Source organism: Crotalus tigris, unplaced genomic scaffold, assembly GCF_016545835.1.
Source record: "Crotalus tigris isolate CLP2741 ecotype Arizona unplaced genomic scaffold, ASM1654583v1 scf7180000018829.1913635, whole genome shotgun sequence".
Classification (NCBI taxonomy): domain Eukaryota; kingdom Metazoa; phylum Chordata; class Lepidosauria; order Squamata; family Viperidae; genus Crotalus; species Crotalus tigris.
In genome coordinates this window covers 1,702,907-1,730,053 of record NW_024097219.1, presented here as the reverse complement: position 1 = coordinate 1,730,053, position 27,147 = coordinate 1,702,907, and the positions used below count along the sequence as shown (strand labels likewise).

Here is a 27,147-nt window from a genome sequence, read left to right as displayed (position 1 = left end):
AAAGGAAAACTGCTGCAAGAAATACACACTGCTATAAGTTCCCATAATAAAAAAGTCAACACCAGAATGCCTGCCATGGCTTAGTTTCTCATTATTTCACTGGATGGAAGCACTGAACATACTCCAGCTAATCTTGAACGTGAAGCGGCTTTAGAACTTAGATTGGAGGGCTCCAGGGAATGTTGGGGCTATGGAAGCAGCAGATTGGGAAGCCAATATTTGGCAATGACTTCTATGCTACTACTGAGAAGAGGTTGAGTCAGACTTTTATGTTCTAAGAGTTACTCCACACCAGCCTTTTCCAAAATAGCAGTCTCCAGATATGTTTGAACTACAATTCCAGGAGTTTTGAGACAAATTCTAGAAATGTTGGGAAACCAACACAACCCACAGAATGCCACACCAGGAAAGAATGCTCTATAAAGCCATATATTGGTAACATTAGAAGAAACAATGTCAGGAGTGTTAATATTGAGAAAACATTCAATATTCAGAGTAAGGAAGATGACGATGGAAGTATGCAAGATCTATTGGTAGGACGATGTAGGGGGGTCTTTGTTTGGTCTACCTAGTAGGGCAGACTCAGAGAGAAGTATAGAAGAAAGGTGAAACTTATGGGCTTTTTAGGAATGGAGTAATCAAATCAGATCATCTTAACTCTTTAGATGTGAGCAATATTGGAGGAGACCCATAACAGTTTCCACAATACTGAGGAGCTCAAGCCACAACACGGATCACCATTTTGGAACCTATCCTTTGGCATAATGTGACTACAGTATAATACTGTACAGCATAACACACACAGAAGAAACCTTTAAAGGACAAGCAGTGCATACAGACCCACCATCCCAGGTGTTACAGGGCAAAGAAAGAGCCTGGAATTCTCGAAGCAAGAACCAGGAAAATCACAGGACCTGAAGCTGGCCAACAAGCACATATCAAGAATGCATTAACCTTCCATTTTCTGGCACAGTTGAATTCTCTCCCTCCTCCCCACTTCCTTCCTTCTTTACAGACCAAATAAGTCTACAAACTGCCCTCTTCTTGGCTGTATACTTAATCAGGCTGGGCAGGAAGTTCAAGGCTCCAGGGTCTGCCCTATGGACAGGCAGTCTATTCCCAGGCACATATCATCGCTGAGGCCCCACAATCTCCACTCCAGGGAAAGCAGGCAGGTCATGTTCTTTCTACAGTATAAGCCAGCACTTCCCTACTTCCTGCCTGGGTTGAGGTTTCAGTCCTGAAGCCAGCTGCCTCAGACAACACCTGGTTTTCGGCTTCCTTCCTTCACTCTCCACCCACTGGCTTTTCCTTTTGCAACTTTCTGCATTTCATGCTTCTTCATTCCCTGATCTTCCCAAATGATGATGACCTTCCCATTAGATGTTCCATACCTGCTTGCTGCAGCCAACCTTGAAAGAGGAATCAAGACTCTGAAATTGGCTCTCCATTCAAATATCTGGCTCTCTTGTGGAACAGATATTATGGAGCCAACTGCTATCCTTCTGTTACTAATATTTAAGCAAGGAAGGTTAAATGTGATATGTTGCTCATTTAATATGTGTATTAAAACTCATCTGTATTGTTCTTATTTGGTGCTGCTTTCAGGAACTGGTATTTGCGTTTTACAAATATAGGAATATATCTTCACAAGCATTCCAGGAATATCACTATTAGGGCTTTTTCTAGTTTAACATGCTTGTGTGAGTGTATATGTGTGCATGTGCATGTGTACTTGTTGATATGCATTCAGGCAAGTAGGCCAGCCTTCCTCAATTGAATAGCATCCATCAAATTCAACCAACATCTCATCTGGCCCAAAATTATATATGCAGGAATCAAAATGATATAGAGGGACAGTTTGGGGAAGAAGAGCCAAGTCCTCAATGAAAACATGTTTTAAAGGACAGCAAAAATATCTGGCAGAAACCTGAAAGTCAACGGGTGATTATATTGACCTTCAGCATCTCAGGAAGGACTTCAGTGTTCTGCCTCTCATCTTGATCAAAAAACCTCACCCCATTGCAGTTTCACTTGACTTGTATGACTGGCAGTTCAAAGCATCTGGCATGGATTTCTACCTGGATTTCCAACCCTGGAACAAACTTTCTCTGCTTTATAGAGCCAAACTCTAAGATTGCAACCTTTCCCCTCTGTAGTTCTGATAGAATTAAACTTCAACAAGTGCATAACGTATCTAACCAGGGTTTCAGAAACCTGTCAATGATCCCATTCTCAGTAAACAGCAGTTCTGCATCTAGTTTCCAAGCTACCAGACAAATTGGGAAAATGTCCCATATAAGGACATATGCAGCACCTGGGGGAGGCACCTCTTCCATCTGGCCAATGAACTTCCTTGGAAAATGCCCACCTTGCTTCAGCCTTATCTAATAGCAAGGAGTGTATTTTTATCCTGTTTTCCATTTGACCTCAGCAGTCCTCCCTGGTTTTCAGAACTCAGCTTTGGGACAGCTGAACAAGTCGGGCATAAATCATCCCATCTGCTTTTTTCTGTCATCGACCATTCTCTCATTCTTCTGGAAGGGCAGGGATCTGACATCTATGCCCCATACAATATCATCATCCTGGCTGTTGGTTTATGTGATTCTTCAAATAACCTTCCTATAGCACATTTTCCCTATTAGGAGAGAGGCACCAGGCACAAGAAAAAGCAGACCACTTGGTATGATGAACAGAGCCAGGAACCTGAGAAATGGAATTCATCCAGCTTCATACTCCTTGGCAAGTTGTGTCAAGCTAGATATGTCAGAATAAACACAAAAAGCTTGGGCTTCTCCAGCTGTACATGAGTTGCAAGACCACTCTGACAATTGCTGCAATAAGGAAACCAAAAATATTTCATCTACTTGCCAGCGTGTGACTCATACATCTTTCTACTTGCACACTTGAACTATGCAAAAGTTACAAGCTCACAATGATTTAAAGGAAACAGGCAGCCCAGAGCAGTCATACATTCCATGAACCCTCAAGTTCTAGGGCAGTGATGGCGAACCTTTTAGAGACTGAGTGCCCAAACTGCAACCCAAAACCCACTTATACATCGTCGGGTGCTGGGTAGGTGTGGCCCATTGGATGGGTGTGGCCAATTGGGTGGGTGTGGCTGTGGTAGTAACGGCAGACTGGGTGGGACTAAAAAGTTCAATCAATCAATGCCAACTTTGCAAGATCTTTTTTTTTTCCCACAAGAAGTTGAAATTGACTGATTGATTGAACCTTTTTTTTTTTTTTTTTGCACACGGCAGTGGAGGCCTAAAGCGAAAAGGTTTTATAAAACCCAGCTGAAGGCCTAGGACTGGGGCAACGACATGCGTGCCCACAGAGAGGGCTCTGAGTGTTGCCTCTGGCACCCGTGCCATAGGTTCGCCACCACTGTTCTAGGGCATAGAATTTAATGAGCCAATAGGTTCTGCTGTACTGCAACTGTTGAATGTTTATTTAGTATCTATCCCACAATGCAGAAACCAGACAGATGTTAAACTCCATATTCCTGGAAGACAGCTTCTTCCATCTCTGGTAGGATGCTCTAACCACATAGACAAAATGAGCTAGCTATCTTGATTATTTAGTGTTCTACTGTCTGGAATAAAACAGCATCTCTGAATATTCTGCAGAAGAGACCACTCAAACAATAGAGAAATTGGCCCAACAAATAATTTCTTTTTTAAAACGTAAGAAGCCTCAATTCTAATTCCTAAAATGGTTTATTGGAAACCATCAAATTTCAGAACTATTAATCTCTACTTTCCAGAAAAGAAACTCAGCCTCTTGCTCAGGACTAGGTAACAGCAGAAACTTTAAGAACTTGATAGAGGTAAATTAGCTGTTTACATTAGATTAAAACAGTGGTTCTCAACCTTTTTAATGCCGCGACCCCCAACCGGTCATAAGTCGAGGACTACTCAACCAGTTGTAAGTCGAGGACTACTCAACTGGTGCAGCACCGTTTGCAGAATGGGACTTTTGGCGGGCTCAGCAGGGCAGAGACACCCTGGACAATTCCTATTAGCTTTTGAAAGGCAATAGAATTAGACTCTATTCAAGAGAGTCTATTCTATTGGCTTTCAAAAGCCAATAGAATAAAAGGGAGTAGCACAGCTAAGGAAAAGGGGGAAAAAAATGGCGGACTGCATTGTTTGGCGACCCCCGTGAAATGGTCGTTCGACCCCAAATGGGGCCCCGACCCACAGGTTGAGAACCACTGGACTAAAAGAAGTCATATCTATGCAGAAGATCTACCTGATGAAGAACATAGAAATCAAACTCCCTCTATATTGGTCAGTCATGTCTTTTATTTTCATTCTTTTAATAGACTTTTGGCTATTTTTTTCCTGAATGAATGAATGAACCTGCTCTATATTTATAGAGGGCTCTATAGCAAGTACTGTAGCTACTGTAGGTTTCTCTACTAACTTCTTCCTGGATAACTGCAGTAGTTAAGGATAGCATTCATGGGAACAGATCTGATCTGGCAATCAAGATCCCCCATAGGTGCCCAAACATTTTTCACCCTGACGGAGAACTGACGGAGACTGGAAGCTTCACCTGCTTGCAAAAGGAAAGAGTGTGGCAGGTGGAGCGAGGCGGCAGGAGAGGCTTGCACTGCCAGGTCCTTCGGCTTCTCCCACCTGTCTGCACCACTCTCCTCATCTGAAGACCCCTTCCGCCAGCACTGCCCTCACCTCCCGAGCGTCTGTCCTTTAAGCCGTTGGGGCTGGGGGCAAGCAGATGATAGGAGGGAGCAGGCGGCCAGCCACAAAGTCAGACATCCCCCAAAAATAAGCCCTCATGGGTCTTTTGGTCCAAAAAAATGTATTGTAAAACCCTGTCTTATTTTTGGGGAAACATGGTAATTACAGGCCTCAAAAGGTATTTTGAGATAGAAAAAGAAATAAAATTAGCCTATATTTCTAAGTTGTTACTGCATACAACCACATATACCAGTATGAAACTGGTCAGAGGCAGCATCCCAATGTATTTATTTGTAGTTTTCAGGCAAAATGTAACTGAATTTTAAAGATATAAAACCTTAAGACAATGAATAAACATATCATATTTTAATTATTTGACCATAAGCTGCCTAGAGTTACCTCGGCAAGATGGCCAGCTTAGAAGTTTCATAATAAATAAATATTTTTTAAAAAAAAGATACTATGCCCTGAGTACTGCAGTTTGCTTATAAATCAAAGCTAAATGAACACCACAGCATTACTACTCTCTTGTAGATTTTTGACAGGTCAAGAGGTTTACAAATTAGACTAAAGTTGTCTAAAAGTTACTGAATCACAGAAGAAACCTTGTGTATTACAGCAGGAAATACTTTTAAAAAATTCATTGTGTATTCCTCGTCACTCCTATCTAAAGCCAGACTTGGGGCTGACCAAGCTGCATGACTTTGTCTGAGCTAGAAGTAAGGAATGAGTTAAGAGAATAGGCCACCCAGTTCTAGTTTCCATCAGATACCAGGTAACTCATGTAGAAAGGATGACTTTAGCTAAGGTATAATTTTAAACTTAATTTCAGTCGAACTGGCCTATACCTGGGAGCCTGTACAAAAAGTTAGTCGAATACATAATACAAATCCACTCCTAATATCTGAAACGGAATGCCTGCTCCAATAGCATCTCCCATTATCCCTCACTTCTTTCTCTACTAGATACTTATGCCAACAATTGCAGGAAAGAAGCCCACACACATAGCAGAGTTGGGTGGAGATGCTAAAGAAGGTAACTGTCTCTTCCAAGAAAGACCCACATTCATCTTTGCAGAATCACTCACTAAAATGTTAGAGAGCTGCTTCTATTTTGGATGCATCTCCATTCAAGATATCAGCTATACTGCCTTCACTAAACTGGTCTTATTAAGCTATTCTTTCCCATCCTCATGCCATTAACCACGAGCTATGCAGGCTAAGGACAGGGAGAGCAGAGAACTAAGGGGAAGAAAGCTCCCTAAGCAGAGTGCACTAGCCAAGCTCTGCTCTTCAACATTTCTGTTTGGGACAACCCCATTATGGTACCCACCCTTACCTAATCCCTAACCCCTTATCTTTACCTTTTTCCATACCCGTACCGATCCCATTCCTTTCCCACCCTTATAAAACCTAATAAAATACTTTATAAAAAAAACAAAGCCATCCCGGAACAGATGGGCTCTAGAAATCCATTTCAGTCATCCTGGGCCAAGAATTCCTTAAAATCACAACTCCAAAAGGGAACTCACTTCGCTTTCAGGCAGTAGTAACTGACTGCCTTCCTAGTCATTTATGGGTAAGTACTAAGAACTGGATATGGATTATTTGAAAGATAATTATTCCCAAGTTAAACTTGAACCAACTTTCTGATCTTCAAGGATCATTCTTCAGAGTGCAAAGGACAAAACATGTGAAAAGTATGCACAATCCTTCATCACAATATTCTGATTCAGTCTGGAAAAAAAAAAGATTACTCTGGTTAGGATAGAGGCAACTAATCCAGAATGAGCACCTGGTCTTGGAATTGAACATTCTGCCTAAGAAGCACTACAGAAACCCTAACCTTAGAGAGCAGTCCCAAAAGAGGACTCCTATACTTAAAAATAGAAGAATTTTCTATACATTTCCATCTTTAAAACCTCTTCCAAATGGCCATAACCTATGAGCCATAGACACAGCATCATGTTGTCCAAGCTAGCATTTGTAAAAACGCAAACCAGAAACAAAAAGAAATTATATATTTCTAAGATGTTACAGTGGTAATAAAATTATTACAGACAATGCTATGAAGCTGCAAAGTATCAATTCCTCTTCACATTTTTGGTCCTAGAACAAGGCTCAGGTTTCAGGAAAGCTAAAATTCATGTTCTTCCAAACCAAGAGGATCACCTCTATTAATCAATCAAGCTGAACAATATATGAACCATATTCTGGAATAGCCATATTTGGTTTTTAGATATTCCCCACCTGCTACCTATATAATATACAATTTAGCTGTTGCCATTCTGTTTTGTTTTACAATAACAAAGCTGCTATTCTCTAGACTTAGAGACTATAGAAACTTGTATGTGATCACGTCTACTGAAAACTCTAAATATGCTAGGCAGTCCTGCACACATGACTAAGGGTATGTTCAATATCTCACAGATCTTTTACTAATACTTGAATGGAAGATGCCAAGTGCATTCCACTATTTGCATTCCACTATTTATTTTCAATGCCAGAAGTTTCTGCATTTTGTGCCCTGAAACCTCTGTCTTCTGCCCTATGGTTTTACTCATATCATACTTGAGGTACTACAGCCATCAAGATCAGGGGTTTTCAAACTGTTTTAGACCAAGAAGCTGGTTAAAGATAATTTTTCCAGCATTTCTAATCAAGAAGTAAAGCTCTAGTGTGCTTGCTTCAGCAGCACATATACTAAAATTGTAATGATATAGAGATGATTAGTATGGCCCCTGCACATGGATTAAGTTTCCATTTAAAAAGAAAGAAAGAGGCAAAACTCTAGGGATAGAATATTGGCAGCGGAGCGTATTATTTTGTTCTTAGTCTTACAAAACTCCATCAAGTTCTCACATACCGTCCGAGTTTTATGAAACAAAGGTTTTACTGAACTACAAATCCCAAAGTCCTGACTAAGATCACACTGGCTGAGAATTGCAATTCAGTTTCCTTTAGAAAGCAACAAGTTTCACCTTCAGTTTTTGAATAGCTCTATGGCTCCTTTCCTCTTTATTATAAGCCTCAACCTGGTCCATGTAGTCACAGAATATCCAGCTTGACCGAAAGGCATCTTTAGCATTTTTTTCACCCAAATGCCTTATTAATTTTTAACAGAAAAAAAATCCCAACTTAATCATTCCTGATACATCATAATCGACATACCTGACCAACTCCTTCCGGAAGTTGCACAAATTTCCCAGCGTTTATTAAGCAGAAAAGGAAATTAACATTTTTTTAACCAAAAAGAGGAAAGCATATATTGAAAAATAAAGACATCATTTTTGGAAGGACAAAAGTAAAACGAGGCAACTCTAATGGAAATATGTAATACTGCCAGAATCAGCAATGAATCCCTGCACCGTATTCCCTCTGAAGCTTGCCAAAATAGACAATGGTGCTCTGCCAGAACATAGGCTAGTGGTAGCCATCTACCTTTGCCCAGGGAGGGAGGGAGGGAGGGAGGGAGGAAGGAGGGAGGGAGGGAGGGAGGGATACCGACTATTCTTAGCCATGATGCCTGCTGGCAAATGCAGCGAGCCACAGCAGTAGAGGAAGCAAAGTTCTCCCAAGGCCTGACCACTAAAGAAGAGCCCACCTCGCTTGCAAAAGGGATGGGCTGCTGTGGCATGCTAGGGCCAAGGAGAGGGGCTACAATTCTTGTCTGGTATGCTTGTGGGAGGCACTAGCTGGGGTCTGGCCACAGAACAGCTCTACCCTGTCTAGGCTGGGGCTTTGTTAAGAGCTGGCTGTGAGCCAAGAGAAATCTTTTTCCAAAACGAGAAGAGGGAGGGAGTGGGAATAGCTGGGGCTGTTTCAGCAGAAAACCCTCCTAGCAGGAAAGCAGGGCTCATTCCCCTGAGATGGGCTAGAAGAACACTTTTGCAAGAATAGCCAAGCAGAGAATATAAACAGGACTGCCCCAGACAAACCAAACTGGAAAGAAAGAGGTGCTCCGGAGGGTGAGAGGCACAAAAACAAAATTTAGGGGCGGGTTTGCACGGGGAGGAGGTGTCTGGCTCTGGGAGACTTCATGGTGCCCTTCTCCAGCCCTGAGGGCTTCTAGCTCATAAAGAAACTTTCTGCTTTGCCAAAGAGCTGCAGGCGTCAGCGGTGGCTGCATTCAGCATTCCTAGGCTTATAAGGCAATTCCAAGGAGAGGGGGGAATTGTCTGCAAGCCATCCAGTGACAGCTTTGTAAGCAGCCAAATCAACCCCGAGAGGCACTTTCAGGTCAAGAACGATCCACAGTGGGTGACAGTAAGCCCAGAAACAAAGCCCAAGGTACACTTAATAATGAACAAAAGGAAACACTGAGAAAATACCTGCGGATCCCAAGGGGCGGTTGGTTACTAATCTTAACAATAAAGCAGACTCTGTGGCACTTGCTCTGTGGCCGAAACCTTCTTCATGATTTTTTTTGAGGGGGGATGTCAGTCCCAGGAACTACATAGACAAGCCCATTAGTTTTCTTAGTGAAATTTATCAGAAATGGTCCATCTTTGCTTTCTTCTCAGTACATGGAGAGACTGATTTGCCCAAAGTCACCCAATTGGCTTTGTGCCTAAGGCAAGAATAGAACTCATCATCACCTGGTTTTAATCCCAATATCAAACTGGCCCTTCATGCATTCATTATTGCCTTATAAAGAGACAGTTAAGATTTCTGCATAAGGCATGAGAAGCTGAGGCATTTAAAAAGTATTCATCTTAATGCTGTTTTGTCAAATTACAGCTGCACTGATATTTGAATTGAACATTCCCAAAACATGGTTCTTTGTAATCTCAAACCCTACTTGCCACTCAGAAAATTTTGCCATGCTGATTGGTAATATTGAGAGCTAGAATCCCAGGATATCTGCTTGGTGCTTACATAAGCAGAAAGAATTAGTATAAATAATCAATAAAATAAATACCAGAGAGTGCCAGGTTAGTAAGACCTTATTTCTACTGTCTTGTGGCTTCTCTGCCCACAGTCTCTAGCAGGAAAGAAAATCTGTAGGCTTTCCTGTAGAATATGTAAAAAAAAAAAAAATGAACAGGGAAAGTGAGAGTGGCTCCCATATATTTCATTTTGGAGATGCAGAGACTGAGCTTAGAGCGAGTAATCTCCAAAAAGATCTTCTGGAGAAGAGAAGCTGTGCATTCACAAGAAAGATATATTATGGTTTGGAGAAGATGGATTGATTATATTCAGAAGAAATATGAAATTGAAAAGTATTATCTTGCTTTTGAGTAGATCTTAGATAATTATTAATAGTTTTAATTATATTATTATTTTTGACTTAATTTGTTAATATTTGTATTGAGAAGGAGTTAAAGTGTGTTATGGTTTTGACTGATAGTATAGTTGGTTTATGTTAGATTATATTTGTGTATTATTTTGTTTTACCCTGTAATCAGCTCTGGGAAGTGGAGAAGGGGGGTAAGGGGTGGGGGGTTTATATTGTAATAAATTTATAAAACTTTTAATTAAAAAAAAGAGAGAGAAGCTGTGCATCTTATTCTTATCCTGCTACAAAACTCAGTCTTATTTTGCCTAAGTGGAAACCTCATGAATTTGCAAAAGGGAACCTAAAAAAAGCCCAAACCCAACAGCTGGAAAAAAAAACCAAGATTGATTAGCTACCAACAAATATCAGCTGCCAGTAATGTGTCAAACAGAAACTGCTGCCCTCTGGATCAACTAAATTACACATCTTGCCAACACATTTGGAACTGCAGGCATGTGTATTCATATTACCACAATCCCTTCCTGTACTGCTATCTCCACCTAGCCACATGGCAAGAGCTATTGCCACAGACTCAAAAATAGTGTGTGGGAGCTTCAAGAGCCCGATATCAAGTAACAGCCTAAATGCTGAGGACCTTCTCATTACATCATGGGAGCAATCCAAACTGGCAGTTTCCTGAGGGAAGGGCCTTGCTTGGTTTGGTGAGCAAAACACAAGCCCACAAATTGCTGTGAACATTTTAACTCCAACATTTGCAACCAAAACGATGAAGTAACACAATAACTGCAATGTCTCAATATCCTCCAAAGCAGGGCTTCTCAACCTTGGCCACTTTAAGACTTGTGGACTTCAACTCCCAGAATTCCTCAGCCAGCAAAGCTGGCTGAGGAATTCTGGGAGTTGAAGTCCACAAGTCTTAAAGTGGCCAAGGTTGAGAACCCCTGCAAAGTGTGCATGGTAGAGGGAGAAATGAAAAATACAGCAGTTCCATTAACGGGGCTTTAGATGATACTACTTACCCTGGAAATGGAGAGTGGCATATTGAAGTCCTTGCCACCCTGCAGTCTGAACCCCCATGGTGCTGGCCCATCCAGAAGAATCTTGTATGAATCCATGTCACTCATATCTAAGGGGTTAGAAAATATTAACAGTTACACAAAACAGTAGAAACAAGAAATACCTAGCACGCAGAAGAGGCGTGGTGCCAAAGGGTGAGCAAATGATAGCATGCTGCAGAGCAAGATCTTAGAATTTTGCTATTCTATGCAAATATCATTGCCCAATTACTGCACTATTAAACTTCTTCCATTTGCTCCAGAGCTAGTTTCATTCCCCATCACTTCTTCACAGAAAATTCCCACAAGGTTTTCTTGTCCAAAAATATATTGGAAGCCAGTTACTAGAAGCCAAGGTACTTCTCTTCCAAGTTGTATTTCCAACAGCCTTAACACACAGGAGTTTCCGATATTTTGGGTCAATTTACATGGTGTTTGGATCGGCTTGTTTTATATTCCCATCAATTTTGCTCAGGTTTTATTAAGTACCTGGAGTAGTTGCATAAATAAGGCTGCTACATACCTAGGCACTAAATTTACTCCTGGACTAGACTTTTTTCTTTAAAAAGAATATTTTTCACATGCATGTGTGTATGTATATATATATATAATTAAAAAGAATAGAAAAGGAAAACAATAAAAAAACAAAACAACAAAATGGCACAATAGATAAATATAGATATTCAAGCACCTCTCATGCATGTATTTACATAACTATATAGAGTACATGATTACCATATTCCATTAGAACTACTATATCCATGCATAATATACATTTGTAAGCAACTTCATAATTCCCAGTAACATCATGTTTTCAATCCATTAAGTAATTGGGGCCATAACTGCTTCCAATGAGAAAAGGCAAGACTTTTAGCAATCAGAAAGATACAGAAAATCCATTTAGCAATACAGAAAGATACAGAAAATCCAGAAAATTTTGCCATGCTGATTGGTAATATTGAGAGCTAGAGTCCCAGGATATCTGCCTCAAAGTCAACTGAATATGTGGAATGATATTTTGTCAGAAGATAGCAATTTTAGAATGGTACAAAAATCTATTCTTCTCATGGCATCTCCAACAACACTCTCCTTTTGTAATGGGACCCAATCAGGATGGAAGATCTAAGATTTAATGAAACTTTCAGTAAAGATGTTTGGACACTTTCCCACTTGTTTAGGCAAAATGGAAATCTGCCAACTCCTTGTTCCATTCAGTTTTTAAAAGCTTGGGTTAAATTTATCAACAAGAAGTATTTTTAAAAACTCTAATTTGGGGGATTTTTGCCTCTAATAACGTAGATGTCCCTGAAGCCGAAAATGGCAGTTATGTAAAGACCTGGTGCTTCAATTTATTTAACTCAATATGACTGTTTCTCCCTGCATACCTCAAATCAATCCAGTTTAAGGCAACTTCCTATCTCCCCTATCAAAATAGGATGCAACAGCACCTCCAATTCTAGAGCAGTGTTTTACAACCTTTACAGCTTGAAGATATGTGGACTTTAACACTCAGAATTCCCCAATCAGCATGTTGGCTGGGAAATTCTGGAAGTTGAATTCCATGCATCTTCAAATTGCCATAGTTGAGAAACTGTGATTGATCGATCAAGACAGACACTGTCTTTACTGACAACCAACTTCCTACACATGAATAAATTTAATAAATTTATTGATAAATTTAATGTGGAGAAAAGCGAGGTTTTTACACAGGTAAGAAAAACTAAAAGTACAAGTATAAATTAGGCAAAACCTGGCTCAAAAACAGTAATTGTGAGAAGGACCTTGAAGTCCTAGTGGACAATCACTTAAAAAGAAGATATGGCTTAGATATGGCTATCCCCTATCTCCTTACAACATAAGCTGATTAAAATCTCCTCCCTGCACTGTAAGCAGGAAAGGTTTCCTCTGAACACAAAGCCCTTCCTTTGCCTCCTCCATTTCCCACAGGCAGTGCGTTGCCTATATAAGGCAAGCATTACTGTCATGTTCCAAGGCTTGCTCATCAAGGCTGCAGCACTCACTGGGAACTCTCCCAAGTGTCAACTTGGTTCTTATTTGATCTAATAGAAATCAGGCCAAATCAGAAGGAAAAAGAAAAAATGTACTCCCACACCCAAAACGTGGCTTTCTTTTAAGGCAGGAGAGATGGGAATGTATATCGGGAAGACCAACAGGGAGGGGAAGTACAATGACCCCCAGGGGGAGGATAATGACCCCCATCCGCTCCCTGAGAAAAAATTCTGGCAGCACACTAGCTTGAACCATCCTTTCCTTGCACCCTTGGGGTGCTTCAGAGCTTGAAACATTTCCAAGAGTTTAATATCTTTTCTCCTTGGGAATCGCAGAGGAACATGCTTTGCTGGAAGAATCTGAGAGCCTAGATTTCTCCCACCTCCTCCCAAACCTGAGTTGGCAAAACATGCCTGGACGGGCAGGAGGAATGTCTTATGCCTCATAACAAGAGCTCACTCATCAGTTATTTGTCCGCCTGGTGCAAGGTTTCTACAGCATCCTCAGATTCACCAGAGCATCCCTAGCCAAAAGTACCAGGGTTCAAGAGTGGTAGCATGCTGCGTTACACAGCTCTTGCAGTCTCAGGCTACCTCTATGCTTCTCAACCTTTGTAGCTTTAAGATGCCTGGACTTCGACTCCCAGAATTCCCTAGACAGTGGGAAAGTCTTTTAGGTCTTTTTACTTATGGGGTCCTTGGTGCTCTCTGAGCTTGACTGCTTTCTTGCAGATGTTTCATTATCAACTAGGTAACATCATAAGTGCAAGTAAGGGAGTGGGGTTTGCTCTCATTTTATATACTAATGGCTTGCTCTGTCACTCTTCATGAGAGTGGACTTGGTGATTCCTTGACTGGGCTGGTGTTTAGTATTAGCTTATTTGTCTGAGTTAGTAGTTTCTTGATTGGAACATTGTTTGCTTTGTAGTTAGAAAACTACAATAATAGAGTCAGCTGTCCTTGTGATAAAACATACTGGATATGGAGAAAGGAAGGTGAATTGAGGCATTGAGAAAAAGAAAGGCTCTGTCTAAATGCAGGAAAACACTAGTAAGCAGAGAAAGGTTTTCGTACAGTAAAATTTCTGCCTTATTAATCTATATGTTTTTTTCGGGAGTGATCAAGTTTTGAAGCAATGTGTCAGTTAAATAGGGTAACATACCTACATACACCAACAGACACTGCTAGGATTTGTGTGCTAAAAAGGAAGGAGACAGGAACCACAGAGATTCCAGAAAGAGACTCTGCTTCCCTCAAGCACTCTGGCATTTTTAAAGAATAACAAATGTATTTGTTTACATGAATCTGAAATCACTTCATCGGTGTTATTCTAAACTAAACTAGCAGGCATACATATCTATACTGGCTAGGAGGAAAGTTTGAAGTGTTGAGATTAGCATTAAGGTTGAAATGAAGAAATTATATTCAACAGGCTTAACAATCTTTTAGGAGCCGATAGGCATATTTGAAATTTTGTGTACTTGTTACTAGTGTTTTCCCAAAATGGCTGTCCTGATATGCATATCCAATCATAAAACATTCATTTATCAAAAAGTAAATAAAAAAAATATTTCCACAATTCATCCCAAATGGATGATTTCCACAACCCTTTTTTTTTCTGACCTGGTTATTATAAAGAAGAATGGGCTGTAACTATCCATCATTATCTGTAAGTAAAGATAATGCTAAAGCAATTGTGGACACACTGCAAACACAAGAATCTATGAGAGAATAAATTATGACAAAGGTGTCATAACATCATCATGCAAGTGATATGATTGATATACCTCAAAAGACCTCATGATGAAAGCACAGAATTTTGTCATTTGTATTATGACACAGGTTTATTTTGGTGTCACTGTGGCTTACAATAGATACCTTTAATTGTATATCTGGATATTGTCACCACTCAGAGTAGATGGCCATAATATATTTAATACATGTTTAGGCCTACAGTCTTAAGACTTGCAAACAACGTGGAATCTGCTCTGAGCTTGATTCTGCAGTTATTTTACAGCAGTTTTCAAAATTCCCACCCCAAATGCACTGTGGCTGAATAGCAATAGCACTTAGACTTATATACTGATCCATAGTGCTTTACACTTTACAGCACTCAAGAGTGGTTTACTATGTCAGTATATTGTCCCCCAACAATCTGGGTCCTCCTTTTTCTGACCTCAGAAGGATGGAAGACTGAGTCAACCATGAGCCAGTCAGGATTGAACTCCAGGCTCTGTCCCCCTACAGCCCCCCCAAATGCCCTGGTTGCCTATCCCTGTGCTTTAAATTTAGAATCTTTCAAAAACTTAGGTCAGGCAAGGCAGAATAATTGACAGGCACTAAGGAAGTTCCAATAGAAGAGAATATCTGTAACTCCACTCCAGAGTTACAGATACTCTCTTCTATTGGAACTATGGAATTCTTGGTGCTCTCTGAGGTTGGTTGTTTCATTGAACAAACATTTCATTGCCAAAATACTACACGCATTGATGATGTTACCTAGTTAGGGAATGAAACATCTGAAAGCAAACAACCAAGCTCAGAGAGCACCAAGAACTCCACCAAGAAAGTTGACCATAGCATAGCATCTACTGGCAACCACGATGACAAGGAAATAATAACACACATACCAACATCATGAGATAAACTCTGTCCGGGTCAGAGTTCATTTCATGAGGTCAGTCACATATTTCATCACTTGCTTCTCCTTCTCGATCCCTATTAGAATCCCTAATGATCAAAGGATCCTAAAGCAGAATACAAACCTAACTGGAAAGCTAATCAATCTACCAGCAGGCATTAACTAAAAAGTAGGGAATAAGGAGAGGCTTCTTCCTTGAAGCAGAAGAGAATAAAATTACTCATGCACTATTACACTGTCTTGAAAGTAAAAACACTCAGCAATGCTGGAGTCCACTGTACTAGTAAAAAAAAGGCAGAAACTTTTCCATACATTTACCAGCACTAAAGAAAAAGTCTACCGAATTTTAGTTTTCAATATGTAGCCTCCAATTCCTTTGCAAAGTTTAACACAAAAATACTGTTATAAAACTTTTAGAAATAAAAAGAAATATTTTAGAAATAAAAAGAAATGTCTCTTCACATTTTCCCCCTTCACTTTGGGAAAGGAAAACATATCTCTTATTTCATTACCTAGCTGAGAGTGACCCAATGGATTTTTGTTTTGCACACAAATCTCTCAACTTCAAGGAAGCAAGTTCTGTCCCAGGAGATAGCATGTTTAAAATCCCTAATATTGGCAAAGATCAGAACTTTCATTTTTGCTTTTCAGAGTAAGATCACTTTGGAGTGGAGGGCAATGGAAGACATGGAGAATGAATAGGCTTTCTTTCTCTCTAACCCTGCACATTTCCAGAAGAAGTTTATTCATTATGTGGATTCAGCTGGCAGTTCTCCGAAATGGAAAGAACCAGATGAGCAATAGCCAGGGAATATTAATCCCAACCCCAACCTCATTTGGAAATCTTTTTCCTCACTAATCTTGTTTAAGATAAATGATTTAATAATGCAATAGCCCTGTTCAACCGCACTCTCCTTAAAATTAATAAAGAGTTTTGACACTTAGGAACTGAACTTTCTTTTGGTTAGGGTGTCCCTTCACACCACAGTTGATGCCAGAGTAAGAAAGAAACACACATATATAAGCATGTCATTTAGTTTATTTGTTCCCCTAGAACAATTTCTTTAAGCTATCAAAACAAGAACCCCACTGGATAAGATCAAGAGATCATTTTGCTCAGAATCCTGTTTCTTGATCGTGGGCACACAAACGTTTCTAAAACTCCATTAAAGAACAACTAGGATTCTTCCTACTGTCTTGTTTACAGAGGTATACTGTTGGTGTGGATCACAACATCACTTCCAAATCTATTCACAATCAGATTTTTTTTTTTAAAAAAAGTCCTATAGTTAAAATGCCAAAGAAGAGCTATGCTTTACCAACTTAATAGCACCCCAGCTCAGGCCCACTACAAAAGCCAGACTATATCACAGCTTACCTGGAGTTGGGTTCTTCTAAATACCGCTAGCACCCGTACAATTAAAATAATGTATTAAGTTTGAGCATAAAAATACTGTATATAAATAACAACACAGAAAGGTCCATTTGTTAGGAGGTAACCAGTGACAGAATACTACTACATACAGGAGACTTCCCCACCTTGGGACAGTCCAGATGCATTGGGCAACAAAACTCCCATCATCCATAACCAATGGCATCGATGGTTGGTGCGAGGGATGTAAGTCCAACAGACCGAAATAGCTAATTTCAGGGAAATTCACGTTTCCTCCCTTCACGAAAAGCCCCTGAAGCCACTTTCTCCTTCGGCCGCAGCAGGACCCAAAGCCCGATCCTTTCCCCGATTGAGAGGAGAGACTGCCGTCGTCTGCAGCCCCGCTCACTCCCAGAAAACGGGCGTTCCGATCCGGCAAAGGAAGCCGGGAAAGCCGGTAACATCCAGGAGCTAAGATCATGCCCATCGCGGCAGGCGCCACGAGGGCCGCGGAGCACCCCCGACGGTGTCGCAGCAACCCGGACTCGGACGCGCTTGCAACGGTCTGGCCCTCGGCGGCAAGATAGAAACGGGGCTCGGAGGGAAGGATAGTAGATGACTTACTCGGGGCGTCCGGCTCTTTGCACCTCCGGGACACGCGCCGAAGATGCGGGGTGGGGAGGAGGCAGAGAGGTCCGAGAAAGTGAGCGAGGAAAGCAAGCGGGACCCACCACCGTTTGCTCAAGGGCGCTCGCTTTGCACTGCTACGACGCGATCCGGGCTACAACCGAGATACAAGTCACGTCTCCGGACTTACTTCAATGGCCAGGCGCGCCGCCCCCCCCGTCCCGTCCCCCCGAGGCTATGCCAGAGCTCTCCCAAGAAAGGCCAAATCTACCACCTTTCCCTCTCTTCCATAAAATGGGCTACTTACCTGCCGGGCCCGCGCAGGGCAGTCTCTCCGCCTCAGCTCACGGAGGGGCCACTGAGGTTTCAGTGCGCTCGCCGCCGACGCCGCGCAGACGAGAGCGAGCCTTATATATATATCTCGCGCTCCTCTCGGCCCAGATAGAATAGCCCCGCCCACCTCACCATTCAGCCCAGCCCGAGCGCCGTTTGCTAGGAGCGCATGCGCGGCGGTGGGAAGCCCCTCCTCGGCCTGAAGGCTCCCCCTGGAGTCGCTGCTGGGGGTGATGTCGCCGGGGAGGGTGCGGCGTGGGCGCCGCCAGTGACTTCAAGCGGGACTGGATAAGCAGGAAAGGCGATCCCGTTTGGTGGAGAGGTGGGGCGCCCAGGGTTGACATTCGGCTAGCCGGGTCTTGACAACCTTTTTGTGAAGAAACAAATTGTGAGACGCTTAGGGTTGCCGTATTTGAAAACAAATACTGGGGGGGGGAGGAGGGGGCTGTGGTTACTCTTTCTGGAGGAAAACAGAAACGTTACATATTGCTGCTTCACACAATTGAGGAGTGAAGACCTCTGGATTTAAATTTAAACCATCTGTAAACTGTTTCTATTTCAAAAAAAAAAGGGGGGGGAGGAATTGTACAGAAATGCAAAAAAATAAACTCAAAGGGGAAGGATTTGAAATTCGGGGGATTGTTTCCGCAGTCCATCTTATCCTCTCCCCTAAGTAGAGTAGATTAAGCTGATGTGCGGCAGTCTGGGAAGTGGCCCAGATAGAATTAAGATTTTGGTAGAGCATTCCAAAGTCAGAAAACATGCCATATAAAGTAATCGGTAATAGCTCGCATGACCCTTGTGTTTGCAGTACTTCCCCCAGTCGATGCCAGGGTACTTCATTACACAAAACCAGGCACACAAGAGACTTCTCTTCCAAAGGGACTCTCAGCAATGGGAATGCAGCATACTGCAAAGCCTTTGTTTGCGATTTCCGATCAGGCCAAACTCTCAATCTCTCCTGAATATGGTGGAACTTTTTTTCCCTACTTGATTCTTCGTTGCCCTCATGTGCATTGTTCCAGATCATAAAAATGGATTTGATCTAATTGTTACCAAGCACCAAGTTGCTAAAGGTGCCAAATAAACTATTTTTATCTGTTGACCCTGGCTCAAATTAAAAAGGTTCATCATTAGGTGAGTAAGCTTTCCTCCCTAAATGTATGGGGTTTTGTGTACAGAACAAGCATACACAATGGCTTTGACAGAGCTGTACATACATACACAAAGCCAGCTCAGGTTTACAGCATGTAAGGCAATTACTTTGGTACAATTGAAGGGACACTTCCATGCTGAAAACAATGAGCAAGACTGGACTAGTTCCTTGCGTGAGCAAAAACTGAAATGATACATCACCATTTTTGGGATAAAACTTCTGAAGAACTTTTGCAATTTGCACAGGAATTTAGCTTTGTCCAAAAAGCAAAACTATGTTCTTTGCCCAAATGTGATGAACAATTAAGCTGGTCCTGGGTTTATAAAGGGTACCACACATCTAGTCATTATAATAGTAATAGTAGTAAAGTTGGAAGGGACCTTGGAGGTCATCTAGTCCAACCCCCTGCTCAGGCAGGAATTCAGCAGGATTCAGTTTTATGAAGCTCTCAAGGCTCAGAGGCAGGAATTTCTGTACAGAAAGTAAAGGTATTAACAAATGAGCTTTTTATTGGCCAATTACCCTAATTGCACCAAATTTACTGAGAGGAGTGTGAATATCACTTTTGCAACCCACCCATGGCTTCCCAAAGTTTTCTTCCTATTTTTTCTTACCAGAAAAAACTTAGGAAAGACAAAATCACCTGATAGTAATCTCAAAATTATTATTAGCAGTAGAAACTCTCAATTTGGATGTCCTCCAAAGCTTTCTAATGAATTTTCAACACCTCTGAAAATTACAGCTTCTCTCCAGGAGCCACAATAGTTATACTACGGTAGCTTCAAACAATTGTGATGAGGGTGGATCTCAAATATCTTTTTTGTTTTAACTTGTTGAAGCTATGCACTGCTTTCTTTTCAAATTACATCTTTGTTATGATCATTGACCAATTTAAAGTAAAAATGTAACAAAGCAAACAAAACATTGACACGAAGAACTTGTTGGCAAGATCCAGGTAAAGCTCAGCAACTTGGCACTTTTCCAATTTTGGGAGTCATTTGATGGATCATGGCACAAATTTTGACCACAGGAAGAATAGCTGCTGTATCTGTGGCTTTGTCTACAAATTCTAATGATTCTGCTATTTTGTTTTGCATGCTTACCATTCCTAGGGCAATCAGCTATAATCTTTTTTTTTTTTTTGAAGAGAAAAAGAAGTTAGTTAGAGATTTCAAGCAGCTTCATTTATTTGCAATGTTCAACTTGTGTACCCATAACTATTTCTCCCACCTACCCCTGTTCATACAATGGATTAAGGACCTTCTACTGCAGCCATTTTCAATTAGCTCTCCTCTCAAAATCCCTTCCAAGATGAAAAATATACATTCTTAAAAGTATAAGAAAAGGATACTTTTCTGTAAAAGTATACTTGTATACTATGTCTGTAAGGGTGGCCTTAGGTGTGATTTTGTGAAGAAAATCTTTAAAAGTTTATTTATAGTACAGAAAGTATTTCAGTTCTTATTTTCACAAATCTTGAAAGATTACAGGGAAAAGCAGTTTAGAGATGCAAATGAACAAAGAAAATAGCAACAACATGAAAGTAATGTACAAAACTGTAAAGCATATAAAATGATCTATAGTCCTACATATGGAATCAATACATATGGCTCTATGTACATACACACCAGTTCCATCAATATTATATGAAGGTCATCAGAGGACACTCATGGAAGAGCTAAAAGCCAGCACAGAGCCAAGAAATATTATTGGGCCAATGCAACTGCACAACTGAATAAAGCAAATCTCCAGTTGCTTTCTTTTCTATTTAAGGCAAAATGCTGTGATTCACAATTCCCAGAATAAACCGTCATGTTAGAAGATGACAAAGCTCACACTCTCCAAATTTATTACCTTGTAAACAAACTAACATTTAGTTTGTTGAGAAGCCAGTTCTTTCCAAGGAAGGTCTCCAAAATACGGTATTGTCTAATGTTGTATTTATTAACTATCCATAGGTTTTGCAGTAGGAAAGAATCTGTGATCTTGCTGCATTTGCTTCAGTTTAAACAACACCAGAAGGCAAGGCCAAGATGGCTGAGAACCATGTTTACCTTTGATTTTTCAATCCGAAATGCTGCCAAGTGTGTGGGAGTAAACTGCTAAATTTATTCATTTTTTAATCCTACCATTCTTCTAAAACGATTGTGATATATTTTTTCTTCCAAAGTTATCCTCCCACAAGGCTTGTGAAGCAGTCTAGTCTGTTCCAAAGTAAATCATTATCTTGATCTGCATAGCATGGTTAAGTCATACTGTGATTTGTTACATTTTCCCTTAATAACGATGTGTAATTTAGCTGTTAGGTATCATAAACCAATGGTTTCTGATTTAATGTTCTGAGAAACAAACTGATATGACTGGGTTTATACATCATGTTAAACAGTTTAGGTTTATTGAATTAACAACAATTATCTGGGTTCCTACAATACAGCAACATAGCAGGGCTCACACAGTCTAAAGCAAGCAAACTTAATTGCATGGTGTATGAATTTGACTAACTAGTTTATAGTGCAATGTGTGAACTTGGCTAATAAGACAGAGGAGTTAACAATTGAATCCCATTCTAAGTGGTCTAAATCTTGCTTTAATTATTAGTTTAATATTTCTGTCAAACTTCTACCAATGAGCTTTCCATTCTCCCAACTGCTGCTAAGTACTTACCTTGCCAAAAGAGCAAAAGTCTGAAAAAACTTTCAGATCTGATCAAACAGGCCAGGTTTTCTTTCTAAAGGAGATGTGTGATGGACACAGATGCCCAGTGTGGCTCTCCAGCTTCCACCATACTAGATTTCAAGCTCTGAAATCCTTACTGCTGCTGTTAGAAATATTTATTTATGAAATATATATATATATTTATTTATCAAATTTATTGGTTCCCCACTAAATTAGGTAAATATCAAATTAATTTGGCCTGCATGTCCACTGTAATGATAAATTAGTGACTTGTGGGACCTTTTATGGTAGATAATTTATTTATTTGGAATTATTATGTGGAAACTGATGACTTTGAAAGTAAATCTCAGTGCTACCACAAAGGGAAGTCTAAGCATCAGGCTGTTTTTACATGTCTACATGCAGAAAGAAGAAAATGCAGAATTCAGATGTTGGCCAGTAGCTCAAATACATCTTTTTCTAGTCTGCTAACGTTATATGCATTATATGATACTGTAGTTTAATAAGCTCAGTCCTCATTTGGTTATGTTTTTAAGGATGTCCTCTCAATTATTTCATGTATTTATTTGCAAAGGACTGGTTTCTCATAAGCCTGCTGAAATCCTCTCTTTTGAGCATGTGCAACATTCATAGAATATACAATTTTTTTAAACAGTAGTACTTGTTTTTTTAATAAAGTACATTTGGAAAAGAATGGATCTGGTAAATTAAGATCATACATATCAGTGGTGGGATTCAGCCGGTTCGCACCACTTCGGCAGAACCGGTAGCTAATTTTTTGTTGCCCAGGCCCAGAACGGACTTCCAGAAGCGGCATCCACACAGAGAACCGGTTGTTCACATATTTGAATCCCACCACTGGTACATATGTTAAAAAGCAGAAGAGAGGTAGTTGTGATTATAGTTCAGTTTAACGTGATGCTTTCCCTATAAACAAAAATGTAGGAAATGAAATGAAATGTAGGGAAATGAAATATTTAGATACCTAAACTAGTTATATTAGGTCTACTTTCATAGCATAGGTCAGAGGACAGCCAGTATGGATGGAGTACATGGGCTTCTAAATTACAAAGGGAATTACAGTATTTTTTTCAGTTTTCTTTGTTGGAAAGGAATTATTTATCATTTATCAAGAATTGGTTTTATAGCAACAATAAAATTGCTGACATCTGTTTAGTTCTTCCAGGTATTCTTACATTCCCTGTATAATTCATGGCAACTATGTACACTCTGTACTACTTTTGCAACAATCCTTCACAACGAGTTTGATTTCCAGGTGACAAGTAGCTGCGTTGATAATAAAAACAAAGCTTCTACACTTTGCAAACTATCCCAGATATCCGGGGCTTCTTTGCTGGCATTCAAGCTGGTTGACTATTAGGTTCAAAGGACAGAAGATAACATTCACTCTACCTATCAAAAGCTATTTGTGACTTGCCAGGAAGCAGAGACTGAAATAAATACTAGATGTGATGGTGAATGGGTCAGGCGGAACGGCCCTCACTTCCCGATGGATTCTTTCTACTGCTGATGTTTGGTAAAATCCAGTGATGAAGAAATGCCCTTTCTTACGGCTCAGAGTGATATTCCTTAACATGGTTTGAAAGGACATCTGCTTCTGGTAGATACTAGTATAAAGTACAGGCAGTCCTTGAATTACAATAGTTCATTTAGTAACCGTTCATAGTTACAACAGCTTTGAAAAAAGTGACTTATGACCATTTTTCAGACATGATCGTTGCGGCATTCCTATGGTCACATGATCAAAATTCAGACACTTAGCAACGGGTTCATATTTATGACGGTTGCAGTGTCCTGGGGTCATGTGATCCCCTTTTGCAAACTTTTGTCAAGCAAAGTCAATGGGGAATCCAGATTCACATTCCAACCATATTACTGACTTAACAAATGCAATGATTCACTTAACAACTGGCATGAAAAGTCATAAAAGGGGGCAAACTCACTTAACAAATGTTTCACTTAGCGACATAAATGTTGGGCTCGGTTGTGGTCGTACCTCGAGGGCTACCTGTACTTGGTTCAGCATGTTAGGTAAAACTAACTACTGGATTTGTACGCTGTAATTTATGGTAGCATGTTGAATGAAACATGGTTAAGCAAACTATGATTTAGAGCTATGCATGAATCCAGTTATACTGTTTTAATTATGAAATATTGGGATCCATAGGTCATCCCAAATATACTCCATTAACCTTAACAGTGTAAGAGAACGTAATGATTACACTTATACAATATGTTTAACTTATTTACTGTTGTACCTGTAGGGAATATGTTATGTACGTAATTCTGTAGCCATTGAGAGAGTGGAAGAAGACTAGTGTCTAGCATCAAAAAAGTGCAGCCTAGTTTCTCCCAGAATGGGCTCATGAAAAGATGGTTCTGAAGTCTGTATCTACACTCACAAAAATGCTTTTTCACGAAGCAAGTGGACTTTTCTTGCTTTTCTTTGAAGATGTTTCGCTTCTCATCCAAGAAGCTTCTTCAGCTCTGACTGGATGGTGGGGAAGCTTCAGAGCTGAAGTAACTTGGATGAGAAATGAAACGTCTTCAAAGAAAAACAAAATCCAGTTGCCTCATGAAAAAGCATCTTTGGGATAACTATGACCTGGATGACTGAGAATCTCCATAGATATTTATACTCAAAATTTATTCTGCTGCCGCTATTTACCTCCCAGATGTTAAGATCTAAATTCAGAATTATTATAAAACTGCTTCCACGAATAAAAAAATGTAAAGCTACAAAGTTGGGAGAGAAGGAGCAAAGTTTGCAGTGATTAAAGAAAGAGGGAGGTCTAACACAGTCCGTGAAGCTGATACCTTTAATATCCACCATTTTTAGGTTAATTATCTCCTGCTTCTAAAAGAATCAGTGAAAATAAAAATGGAGCTCTGGAGTGGGAATAACTTTACAATCCTCTTCAATAACTCAGATGCCAGTAATAAAACTCATTTTTAAAGACATTGGCTGGTTTCCTTTCTCTTACATCCTTCTTAAATTACACTTTACAACTCAAGCAATTAGTGCAGAAGGGTGACGCATACTATATGTGGTCCTATAGATGTTGGGCAATAATTCTCATTAATCCTAGCCAGACATATTGGTCTTGTGTTCACTCCCACATCCCAAAGTTAATGGATGCTGCATCATCATTGCCTATATTCTGACACTTAAATTGTTGAATTACCAGCAAGCTTTGTCCTGGTTCAAGATCCAGATGGATCTCAACAGACTTGAACACTGGACCCTGTCTAACAGAATGAAAGTCAATGTAGAGAAAAGTAAGATTTTACTCTTAGGCAAGAAAAACAAAATATACAGGTGCAAATTAGGTGAAACCTGGCTCAACAGCAGTAACTATGAGAGGGAGTTACTGGTGGACAATCACTTAAATGTGAGCCAGCAGTATGCAGCCACCGCCAAAAAAGCCAACATAATCCAAGGTTGCATTAACAGAGGGATAGAATCAAGATCATATGAAGTAGTACAGTTTTATAAAGCCTTGGTAAGACGACACTTAGAATACTCCATCCAGTTTTGGTCACCATGTTATAAAAAACATATGGAGACTCTGGAAAGAGTGCAGAAAAGAGCAACAAAGATGATTAGGGGGCTGGAGGCTAAAACATAACAAAGAATGTTTGCAGGAATTGGATTTGTCCAGTGAAAAGAAGGATTGGGGTGATGTGATAGCAGTATTCCAATATTTGAGGGGCTGCCACAAAGAAGATGGGGGAGAGGGGAGTCGACCAATTTTCCAAAGCACCTGAAGGCAGGACAAGAAACAATGGATGGAAACTAATCAAAGAGAGAAGCAACCTAGAACTAATGAGAAATTTCCTAACAGTGAGAACAATTAACCAGTGGATTTAATGGCTTGTCTTCAGAAATTGTGGGTGCTCCATCAGAGGAGGATTTTAAGAAGAAACTGGACAGCCATTTGTCTGGAACAGTGTTTCTCAACCTTGACAATTTTAAGGCATGTGGACTTCAACTCCCAGAATTCCACAGCCAGCATTGCTGGCTGTGGAATTCTGGGAGTTGAAGTCCACATGCCTTAAAATTGTCAAGGTTGAGAAACACTGGTCTGGAATGATCTCTTGGTTGAGCAGGGTGTTGGACTAGAAGACACCGGAGATCCCTTATTCTGGCTATGCTGAATGTAGCATAGCCAGAATAAGGGACCTAGCTCAAGGGTAGGCAACCTTGGCTCTTTTATGACTTATGGATTTCAACTCCCAGCATTCCTGAGTCAGCATGGCTGATTCAGGAATTCTGGGAGTTGAGGTCCATGAATCCCATCCCTGAGCTAGGTCCCCAATGCATAATACTGTTGTCTTAAAATGTCTGAGCTGATCAGCTTACCCCCTCTGCCGGATAAAGCTGATAGTGCAGCAGCCAGGATGCTTGCCCTTAGACATCAGATCCACCCAACTGGAAACCTTCCTGCTAACAGAAGTTTGTGCTGGCTGAAATGAACTGTTAGCTCTAAGCCTGCAGAGATTGATGCACCTGGGCTCTCTGCTTACTGTACTCATTTGAAATAATTGAGTAATAAATTTTAGTGACTCACAGCCTTACCCCCTCTTGATTTATTGATTTGTGACTGATTCTTGAATTATCACTTAAGCATCTGCACTGGCAGAGCAAGGCCTCTCCTCCTTTTTACTGAGGCCTGCAGTTGTTTACAGCAAATTTCCTGCTGCTTCTATTCAGGGAGCACATCTGGATTTGCTTAGTCAAGCAAAGCAGGAAGTGGCTCCATTATTGTCTTCAGATGGTGGCAACAGGAAATCTTCTTTCCATCCACTCCATGCATTTGCTGCAGCCCGTAAACTGAGTTCCTGAAAAAAAGAACCCCTCTCATTTTTCTACACAGACTGATGGCCTCTATTTTAAGACTGGTCTGTGTTTCAAAGTACTATAGCTCTAAAGCTTTGAAACAATCCAAAACAAATCCTAGTATACTGTACTGTAATATTTGTTTGTGTATACAGGTGTACACATATACATACATATCCATTTATTTGTGTGTGTATATATGTGGGCTATGCATAAAAAATGTGATAGATTCTGCCGTTCTGTGGATTTTGTGGCTTTGACCCACTGTAGCAACACTTATTCTATATTTTTGTAGTTCACCAACTTCGTATGGTTTGCATATCAAAGTGCACTCTAGCCCATGAAGTTTATACTGCAATAAACCCTGTATGGTTTGTTAATTAAACTACAGTTTCAGTTGGTTTTGATGCTCTAATTTGGGGGCCTTCAAACTTGGCCCTTTTATGACTTGTGGACTAACTCCCAGAATT

General features: G+C 40.4%; 1 protein-coding gene and 1 non-coding gene across 2 annotated transcripts in view; one reads left to right on the top strand and one right to left on the bottom strand.

Moving 5' to 3' along the window:
- The window catches only part of PDLIM7 (PDZ and LIM domain 7), a 55,122-nt gene extending 37,011 nt beyond the window's left edge, over positions 1-18,111 (bottom strand). The window contains exons 1-2 of the mRNA XM_039356777.1: positions 17,959-18,111; positions 10,967-11,073 (exon numbers count right to left, since the gene is read on the bottom strand). Of these exons, the coding sequence (XP_039212711.1) occupies positions 10,967-11,071 (105 nt within the window). The 5' untranslated portion in view covers positions 11,072-11,073; positions 17,959-18,111. The remainder of the gene's footprint in view (positions 1-10,966; positions 11,074-17,958) is intronic.
- Positions 7,388-7,494, top strand: LOC120314090. The gene has a single exon (XR_005558337.1). It is a non-coding gene; the product is annotated as a U6 spliceosomal RNA (small nuclear RNA).
- Positions 18,112-27,147: the final 9,036 nt, after the last annotated feature.